We start from the raw sequence: 10231 nt of genomic DNA on the forward strand, positions 1-10231 counted from the left end.
TGTGTTTGTGTGACTGAGGAAGAGTGTGTGTTTGTGTGACTGAGGAAGTGTGTGTTTGTGTGACTCTGAGGAAGAGTGTGTGTTTGTGTGACTCTGAGGAAGTGTGTGTTTGTGTGACTCTGAGGAAGAGTGTGTGTTTGTGTGACTCTGAGGAAGAGTGTGTGTTTGTGTGACTCTGAGGAAGAGTGTGTGTTTGTGTGACTGAGGAAGAGTGTGTTTGTGTGACTCTGAGGAAGAGTGTGTGTTTGTGTGACTCTGAGGAAGTGTGTGTTTGTGTGACTCTGAGGAAGAGTGTGTGTTTGTGTGACTCTGAGGAAGTGTGTGTGTTTGTGTGACTCTGAGGAAGAGTGTGTGTTTGTGTGACTCTGAGGAAGAGTGTGTGTTTGTGTGACTCTGAGGAAGTGTGTGTGTTTGTGTGACTTTGAGGAAGAGTGTGTTTGTGTGACTCTGAGGAAGAGTGTGTGTTTGTGTGACTCTGAGGAAGAGTGTGTGTTTGTGTGACTGAGGAAGAGTGTGTGTTTGTGTGACTGAGGAAGAGTGTGTTTGTGTGACTCTGAGGAAGAGTGTGTTTGTGTGACTCTGAGGGATGAGAGTAAACTCACCGCTGAGACTCTGCAGCAGATCCGCGCGCTCGCGATCCTCCGCCTGTCACGTGACGTGATGACGAGCAGGTGTCCCGGATCTCACCTGAGACACGCGTCCTGCGTCCCGATGAGCATACCAGCCACTCATCTTACACTCTGTGATATTAGTAATTTTCAGTATTATTTAGGGCAGATAGGGTGGACAGTATGCATATTCGCGGGGTTAGATTCTCTCAGTGATTTCACTTAAGAAAAATAAATGAGTGGATCTTGGATTCATTTATTGTAATGAGTGAATGATGAACTCCAAACACACGGATTATGACGCATCACTGTTTATTTCACACGTCAGAATCAAGCATCACTTTTTTCTTACTGAACAAACAGATCTGTGGTTTCTGATGACAATGACTCGAGCAGAGAAAGGAGAAATGTGTGTGTGGTTCTTAGTAATGAGGTGAAGTGCAGTCTTTACTGTAAAACACATCCGTCTCCAGAGGATCTCCAGCAGTCATCCGAGCAGATGTGCAGCGTTACTCTCTCTGTGTGTGTTTTCCTCCAGAGACACACACACAGAGTCTGAACAAGGTCACATTTCTAAAAGCCTGGAATTATTTGTACTGTGGAATGTTTCTGTTTTCTGTGAATCTCATTAAAGATGGAGATCAAGTCCAGCTGACTCTTCACCACAACATCAACACAAACGAAGGCCGTTCATGCATCATTCACACTCTTTAATCAATAAGATCTTGTACTACAGTAATATTCTGCTGAAGTACAGCAAGTCATGGAGGATAATGGGAAATACAAAACTATGAATGAATAACAACATCTGCATTGCAGTTATGTGAGACGATGAGCACTGATGTGGAGAATCTTAACGGGTCTAAAAGAAGTTTCATTTTATTCACACAGAAGAAGAGAGAGAGGAACGGGTGATGGATTGTGATGTTTCAGTACACTATCTCTAACGCTGTGGTTATATGAAGGATATACGCCGGAGTCCTCCGTATGGAAATACCTGTGCACCGAATTCAGCCGGAGCTCAAGAGTTCACCGGATCAGAAGCTCAGAGATGTTCGATCGGCCAGAAGCTTGTCTAGCGCAGGTATCCCACAATGCTTTGCGATCGATCACAAACCCTCTGTTCATTCGCTGCTCAGTGAGGTTTGGGCACGTGGCCGTCCACGTAGAAGTTCCTGGTGACCTTGGGCAGGGTCAGCTCCATGCCGTCCAGCTCCGGCGTCAGGACGATCTGGCAGCCCAGACGAGAGTTCTCCTGCAGCATCGGGGCCATGTCCAGCATATCGTCCTCCCTGCAGAGACACCAGAGATGATGAAGAGTCCTCAGAACAGGTCACCTGTGAGATCTGCTTAGATCCACTGAGAACAACTCAAGTACGCTTTGTAAATGATTTATTCATGTTTACACAACAGGTTTGAATCCTTTGTAGTGTGTACTGCAGTGTGAGTGCTGACTGGTGAGACAGACGTCTTCTCTGAGACACACACACACACACACACACACACTCGTGAAGGACAGAGCTCTGCATACCGTTCCTCAGGCTCGGGAAGCTTCTCGTAGTGTTCGCTGCTGACGTACACGTGACAGGTGGAGCAGGCCAGAGACGCTTCACAGGCGCCTGAAGAACAGAGAGCAGCTGATGAAGACCAGCCTCAGACACACAGAGATGAAGAGACGTCTGAACTCACCCTCCAGATCAACCCCGTGCCTGTGTGCCAGCTGAAGAGCGTTCTCGCCGACCCTCGCCTGGACACGAGTCCTCTGACCGGAGCGGTCGATGAACACCACATTCACACTGGAGCAAACAGAGATTCAGCGATTCTTAAAGAGATAGTTTCTGTGTTAACATCATTTAGTCTGATTTCATTAGATTGGTGTTAGTTTTATAATGTTTATTATTCTAATTGCATTAATAAATAAATTCTACCATTAAATCAAGGGGGGCGCATACATTTTAGAAAGTTAGAAAAGTTGCCATTATAAAGGTAAAAAATGCCCCGGTAAATGGAAATATAAATCAACCCTTCGTGTCACTGTTCGCAGGTGTGGGTTAGTTAGTTAGGGGTTAGTTAGTTAGTTAGTAAGAGGTACGTTATCAGGTTTTGTTCCTCTTCTGGTGCTGATAAACTCACACTCGCTCGTGCTCCTCCAGTGAGCTGCTGTCTTCAGTCTGACACACACCTGACACACAAACACACGGTCAGAGATACACACACTGTATGGCAAGCCGTTTTAACATTTAAAACCTTTTTTTGACTATCCATAAATATAATTTCGGATAGTCACAATTGTAATTCCAGATATCTATATTGCAATTATGACTCGTCGTAATTGGAATTAAGATATCTACAATGTGATTACGACTAGTCATAACCTTCCATTGACTTCCATTGAAATATATTTTCAGATATCTTCAATTGAGTTTTGACTAGTCGTAATTCCAATTCAAGATATCTTTAAATATGATTTGCCTAGTCAAAATACAATTTAAGATATCTTTAATTCCAAATTTTTAAAGATATCCAAAATACATTTGTAGATATCTGCAATTCATTTATGACTAGTCAAATTACAGTTGCAGATATCTTTAATTGGAATTTTGACTAGTCAAAACTCATTTAAAGATATCTTCAATTTAATTATGGATATCCCAATCAGCATTTAGCTTTGTTACTAGGCAATGTAGATATCTGGAATTAACAATTTGACTAGTCAAAATACGTTTATAGATATCTACAATGTGCATGCAAACACACCTTTGCTGAGCCCAACCTTTAACATTTTATTTAACCAATCCTAGCTTGGAAACTGTTGTCATCTGCAATTTTGTCAAAGAGTTGTATAATAAAAGTCCTGCGTCTTAGGGTGATTTTAAACTGTTTTATACAGAAGTAATTAAAAAGTATGGAAATAAAAATGTAGCTGGAGCATGTGTAAAAGTGGTAGGCTATAGAGAGAGGACTTAAATAGGCTTTTGTCCTGTTTTATATCGTAATGTTGAGACGTGTGTGCTGTGGATTACATTTTGTTAGCCTTTATTTACAAATGAACACATGCATAAGCCTCATGTCAGCCGTTGCAACATTTGATATAATGTTAAAAGAATCAGTATCTATTTATATTAAGTGCAAGCCTGACTTGTTGTCAGAGACTACTTACACTGTCGTCCACCGACATATGATATCAGTTAAGACTGATAAATGATGTTAGATTAACGTCAACTGTAGTGGTGTAGTGGTTAAAAGCTGTGCTCTTTGGTACATTCGACCCGTGTTCGCGTCCGTTTTTTTTACTTTTTCAAAATCTCGTATCATATTGGAAAGGCATTTATTTTCAATAAAAATTAAGGAAATAATTAAAAAGTTGAAAATAAATATTGGTTAGGGTAGGTGTAGGGAGGGCTTTTTTTGTCCCAGTAAGGTGGCATCCATTAAAAATGTTTAATTAAAATGATCATTTACACTCACTACGCTATTATTGCGTACTGTTTTATAATGTACTACAATACTGAGATGCACATAATTGCAACTATTTGAAATAAGTAGTATAAATAGCAGAAAACCTTGCTATTTTAACAGTGTAAATATAATCTATAGTTCTTTACACCTAGTGCAAATAGCCGCTGCCTAAAAGAATACATCACTGAAGACAGCAGAGTATCGTCATCATGGATCTCTTGCTATAAAACAATACAATACTCCCACCTTGTGGGCTATTTATGGAAGCTCGTTTCCACCACTAAATAAAGAAATTAATTAATTAATTAATAAAGAAATAAAGAAAAAAGCAACTTTTTATCTCACAGTTATACAATTTATATCTCTTATCGTCTATATTTCACAATCCTGATAAAAAAAGTCAGAGTGAACGATAAGAAAATCTGCAAATTAAGCCTACCTTTCTTTAAAAAAATAAATAAAAACCATTGTGTTTCATTGTCTAAATATATAATAGATAAATTCAGACGAGCAGTTTGTGATTTTCTGCCTTTATTGAACATTACACTGCATTTGGTCTATTTTTCAACATGATTCAATTAAAACGCTGGAGAACTTTTACCACACAAGGCTGCATCCAGATATATTCAATAATCCATGAAGCACTTCATCCAGTAGCTTTTCTCTCCATGACAACAAAAGCAGACTTTTATTATGTTGTTAGCAGTTCGTAGAGTAGGCAGGGAGGAGCTGAGTACATTTATTCTGATGTCACACAACAGACTAGGAGGAATTGCAATCCAGATATCTCAAACTATAATTGTTACTAGTCGAAACTTAATTAGAGATATCTCTAATTACCATGTGGATGTATGACGCATCTATTGAAGATATCTATAAAGTAATTAAAGATATCTTAAATGGAGTTTTGACTAGTCATAAAGTATTTGAAGATATCTCTAATCCGATTTCTTACTAGTGCAATTATAATTGCAGATATCTCTAATTATCATTGTGACTAGTCGAATTATAATTATGACTATCCGAGTTACAATTGTGACTATCCGAAATTATATTTATGGATAGTCAAAAAAAGGTTTTAAATGCTAAAACGGCTTGCGATACACACTGTTACTGGACCGCTGTAACCCTTCAGAGAGTGTGTGTGTGTGTGTGTGTGTGAAGGACGCACCGATGCTGGTCCGCAGGCGTCGATTCGGAGCGGTAAACCCGTCGGTGGCTCCCGTACACGCGTTGAGTCGGTAGAGCGGACAGATGCTGCAGTCCGGTGAAACTCGGACAAACCGCTGCGTCAAACTCACGGCCGACCGGACCGCCGCGGACGCCGCCATGACACTGTTTTGATCACGTGACCGGTGCTGGCCAATAGCAGCCGAGCGCGATGACGACACACAGAAGTCTCACAGATTCGAAATCTCGATGTTATATTGTTACATCACAATGGTTATTGTTTCCTAACAGTGTAATGTATCATAAAGGAAAATGAAATCCTATACACTTGTAACCACACTGTGTCATGATTTATTCAGATCATTTAAAATAGAAAATAACAGAAATAATTAATTAATAATTAAAAAGTATTTCTTTTATGATTATCGCCTACTGATCATGAAATATTTAATGTGCATAAAATAAGATTCAGAAAATCTTGCAGTAATTTTGGTAGTAAACGGAGCAGTAAATATAAATGCATTTTTAAAGAAAATAGTTCTCACTCTCAATCTTTTCTCCTCTAGCAATGTAGTAATCTATAATTTGTATTTTACAAATGTACTATAACTCCTTTATTACAAATTGCTAATGATGTTGTTTCTAATTTATAAGGCTCTGGATAAAAGTGTCTACTAAATGAATAATAAATCAACTTTGAATACGTTTGCAGATTAATTCATGGAATTCATGTATTACAGTTTGTTTATGATTCTTTAGACACATTTTTAAAAACAAGGCTCATTCAGTCAAAACACCACACACAGTTAACACATCCACACACACAAGTATCAGAACATCTCAGATCTTTTGCTAAACACAGCACTTCATTCAAAACTTTACAATAATTGAACAAAACCCAGTTTTGATATCATATGGCACACGCATGGTTCATACAGTTAGATTCAGATTGACACACTTAGACACTGCTGGACACAATCTTAAACACTTTTAACATTTCTATTTTTGATGCAGATTTTTTTATTATTAGTTATTAATTTTTTTAGATATTGTTAAAGTACATGAATATATTGATCAAACACAACACATGAGACAAGTACTGCACATTTATGAAAATATTTATTTCTCACCACATTGTAACTCATTGTAACTTCTCACTCATTGAAATTAGGCTGCATTTTACGCTGAAAATCAGAACGTATTCGAAATACAATATACAGTAGTAGATAATCTTTTGTGGAGATGAGTAAACAACACCTTAGCATCATCTCTTCGTATAGCTGTATGGCACTTCATCCATATCACAGTCAAGGTCCTCCCTTGAAATACAGCGAGAGAAGAATCTTCTCAAATGGAGAATCCATCTTTACACAGACTCTGCATCTATCAGGTCACAGGCCTCCTCCATTGCTTGAATGAGGGGTATAACATGGGGTCAGAGGTCATAAACCTTCCACTGCCACTGGAATAATGAGACCAGACACCTAGTCTGTCCATTGTTTAGTTTGTCTAAAAACAGTATGAGGTCAGTGTAGTAAGGAGCTATTTTGGCATGAGGACCCTGTTCTGTGTGATTACAGCATATATTGTGATGTTAGCACCACATTGACCCAAGACATTCAAAAGAGCTCTCTGGCCAAAGATGTTCCTCCCTATTCCTCTTCTTGCACCACTGCCTTTCATTTTTGATGAAGACAAAAATTCAATTCAATTCAATTCAAGTTTATTTGTATAGAGCTTTTTACAATACAAATCCTTACAAAGCAACTTTACAGAAAATTATGTTTCTACAATATTTAACTTTTAAGTGGTGACTGTCAGTTTGTGTCACGATCGGTGTTACTGGAAACACGGAGAGAGAACCAATTGCAGGTAAGTCATTTATTAAAGGGTTATCCAAAGGGGTAAACAGTCCAGGCAGGGGTCAAAACCAAACATAATCCAAACATGAAAACAAGACAAGAAGACAAGGCAAGGGCAAGACTGATTTGACGGACATGAATAATCTTAAGACATTAAACAAGGACTCCGTAACACAGACTCAGACAGACCGGGTATAAATACACAGAAGGATAATGAGGGAACAGGAGACAGGTGGGGAACAATCAATTACTCAACAAAGAGGAAGGTGACCAAATAAGGGAACAGGAAGTGATAAGGTGACAGACACCGTGGGAAAGGAGGACACCTAGTGGAAACCCAGGGAACACAACCCAGACACTGTGACAGTACCCCCCCTCTACGGAGCGGCTCCCAGACGCTCCACGACAGACACAAAACAGAGACCAAGAGGGAGGCGGACAGGTGGAGGTTCAGGGGGAGGGACGGAGGGCCAGACTAACAGAAAGGAACAGGGACAGGAGTGAACACAAAAACAAAAAGCAAAAACAACAACATGAAGCCCCCCAGGGCGGGGCAGAAGACCACGACATCCTTGTGGTCAACGCCAGAGTCCTCCAGGGCGGAGCGGAAGACCATCACGTCCTTGTGGTCAAAACCAGAGTCCTCCAGGGCAGGGCAGAAGACCACCACAACCGTGTAGTCAGGGCGAGAGCCCCCCAGGGCGGAGCAGAAAACCACCACAACAGTGTGGTCAGGGCGGAAGTCCCCCAGGGCGGAGCAGAAAACCACCACGTCCTTGTGGACAAAGTCAGAGTCCTCCAGGACGGAGCGGAAGACCCCCACAACCGTGTGGTCAGGGCGGAAGGCCCCCAGGGCGGAGCAGAAGACCACCACAACCGTGTGGTCAGGACGGAAGCCCCCCAGGGCGGAGCCGAAGACCACCACGTCCTTGTGGACAAAGTCAGAGTCCTCCAGGACGGAGCGGAAGACCCCCACAACCGTGTGGTCAGGGCGGAAGGCCCCCAGGGCGGAGCAGAAGACCACCACAGCCATGTGGTCAGGACCAGAGCCCCCCAAGGCGGAGCAGACCTCCGTGCGGCTGGACCAACGGGACAACGAAACTCTGGTAATCCCCTGGTGTCCTTACTGGATTCCAGAAGATTGGTGCTGGCTTGACACTGCTCATGAAGATCATTGGTGACTTGTATTTGCTCATGAAGATCAATGGTGACTTGACTCAGTCCTTGAAGATCACCGGTGACTTGACTCAGTCCTTGAAGATCACCGGTGACCAGCCTAGTCTCTGGAGGATCAGCGGTGACCAGCCCTGACTCTGGAGGATCAGCGGTGACCAGCCCTGACTCTGGAGGATCAGCGGTGACCAGCCCTGACTCTGGAGGATCAGCGGTGACCAGCCCTGACTCTGGAGGATCAGCGGTAAACAGCCCTGACTCTGGAGGATCAGCGGTGACCAGCCCTGATTCTGGAGGATCAGCGGTGACCAGCCCTGACTCTGGAGGATCAGCGGTGACCAGCCCTGACTCTGGAGGATCAGCGGTGACTAGCCCTGACTCTGGAGGATCAGCGGTGACTAGCCCTGACTCTGGAGGATCAGCGGTGACTAGCCCTGACTCTGGAGGATCAGCGGTGACTAGCCCTGACTCTGGAGGATCAGCGGTGACCAGCCCTGACTCTGGAGGATCAGCGGTGACTAGCCCTGACTCTGGAGGATCAGCGGTGACTAGCCCTGACTCTGGAGGATCAGCGGTGACTAGCCCTGACTCTGGAGGATCAGCGGTGACTAGCCCTGACTCTGGAGGATCAGCGGTGACTAGCCCTGACTCTGGAGGATCAGCGGTGACTAGCCCTGACTCTGGAGGATCAGCGGTGACTAGCCCTGACTCTGGAGGATCAGCGGTGACCAGCCCTGACTCTGGAGGATCAGCGGTGACCAGCCCTGACTCTGGAGGATCAGCGGTGACCAGCCCTGACTCTGGAGGATCAGCGGTGACTAGCCCTGACTCTGGAGGATCAGCGGTGACTAGCCCTGACTCTGGAGGATCAGCGGTGACTAGCCCTGACTCTGGAGGATCAGCGGTGACTAGCCCTGACTCTGGAGGATCAGCGGTGACTAGACCTGACTCTGGAGGATCAGCGGTGACTAGCCCTGACTCTGGAGAGTTCACTGGCACCTGACTCGACTCTGGAGAGTTCACTGGCACCTGACTCGACTCTGGAGAGTTCACTGCCACCTTACTCGACTCTGGAGAGTTCACTGCCACCTTACTCGACTCCGGAGGGTCAACTGGCACCTGACTCGACTCCGGAGGGTCAACTGTAACCTGACTAGACTCCGGAGGGTCAACTGGAACCTGACTCGACTCCGAAGGGTCAACTGAGACTCTCATCCTGTGCAGCGGCGCTGGGCAAGCAGCCATCTTGGGCCATGACTCTGGACAGGCGGCCCTCTTGTACTGTGGTGCTGGGCTGGTGGCCATCTTGTACTGTGGCGCTGGACCGGTGGCCAATTTGGGCATTGGCGCTGGGCTAGCGGCCATCTTGTGCTGTGGCGCTGGATTGACGGCCATCTTGTGCTGTGGCGCTGGACTGACGGCCATCTTTTGCTGTGGCGCTAGGCTGACGGCCATCTTGGGCTGTGGCGCTGAACCGGTGGCCAATTTGGGCATTGGCGCTGGGCTGGCGGCCATCTTGTGCTGTGGCGCTGGACCGGTGGCCATCTTGTGCTGTGGCGCTAGGCTGACGGCCATCTTGGGCTGTGGCGCTGAACCGGTGGCCAATTCGGGCATTGGTGCTGGGCTGGCGGCCATCTTGTGCTGTGGCGCTGGACCGGTGGCCATCTTGTGCTGTGGCGCTAGGCTGACGGCCATCTTGGGCTGTGGCGCTGAACCGGTGGCCAATTTGGGCATTGGTGCTGGGCTGGCGGCCATCTTGGGAACAGGAAGTGATAAGGTGACAGACACCGTGGGAAAGGAGGACACCTAGTGGAAACCCAGGGAACACAACCCAGACACTGTAACAGTTTGTGCACGTATGACAGGATTAGTAGAGAAATTAATACAAGATGTAGTCAACCAGACGATGAACATTATTAATATTATTAATAATTAATAATTATTATATGATGCAGTCAC

At 44.4% G+C, this 10231-nt stretch overlaps 1 protein-coding gene across 1 annotated transcript; it reads right to left on the bottom strand.

The window, feature by feature from the left end:
- Positions 1-906: 906 nt before the first annotated feature.
- Positions 907-5449, bottom strand: LOC132160654 (ferredoxin-2, mitochondrial-like). Its single transcript, XM_059570285.1, has 5 exons — positions 5239-5449; positions 2742-2790; positions 2298-2404; positions 2140-2227; positions 907-1900 (listed from the first exon to the last, which is right to left on the bottom strand). The coding sequence occupies exons 1-5, from the start codon at positions 5396-5398 to the stop codon at positions 1744-1746; spliced, it is 561 nt and encodes a 186-aa protein (XP_059426268.1). The 5' UTR covers positions 5399-5449; the 3' UTR covers positions 907-1743.
- Between the last annotated feature and the right edge of the window lie 4782 nt (positions 5450-10231).

Source organism: Carassius carassius, chromosome 17, assembly GCF_963082965.1.
Source record: "Carassius carassius chromosome 17, fCarCar2.1, whole genome shotgun sequence".
Lineage (NCBI taxonomy): Eukaryota > Metazoa > Chordata > Actinopteri > Cypriniformes > Cyprinidae > Carassius > Carassius carassius.

Coding starts and splice junctions, on each gene's coding strand:
- LOC132160654 (XM_059570285.1), bottom strand. CDS start 5,398: ATGGCGGCGTCCGCGGCGGTCCGGTCGGCCGTGAGTTTGACGCAGCGG. Junction 2,405..2,741: donor CTGGAGGAGCACGAGCGAGT/GTGAGTTTATCA, acceptor TGTTTGCTCCAG/TGTGAATGTGGTGTTCATCG. Junction 1,901..2,139: donor CTTCCCGAGCCTGAGGAACG/GTATGCAGAGCT, acceptor GTGTCTCTGCAG/GGAGGACGATATGCTGGACA.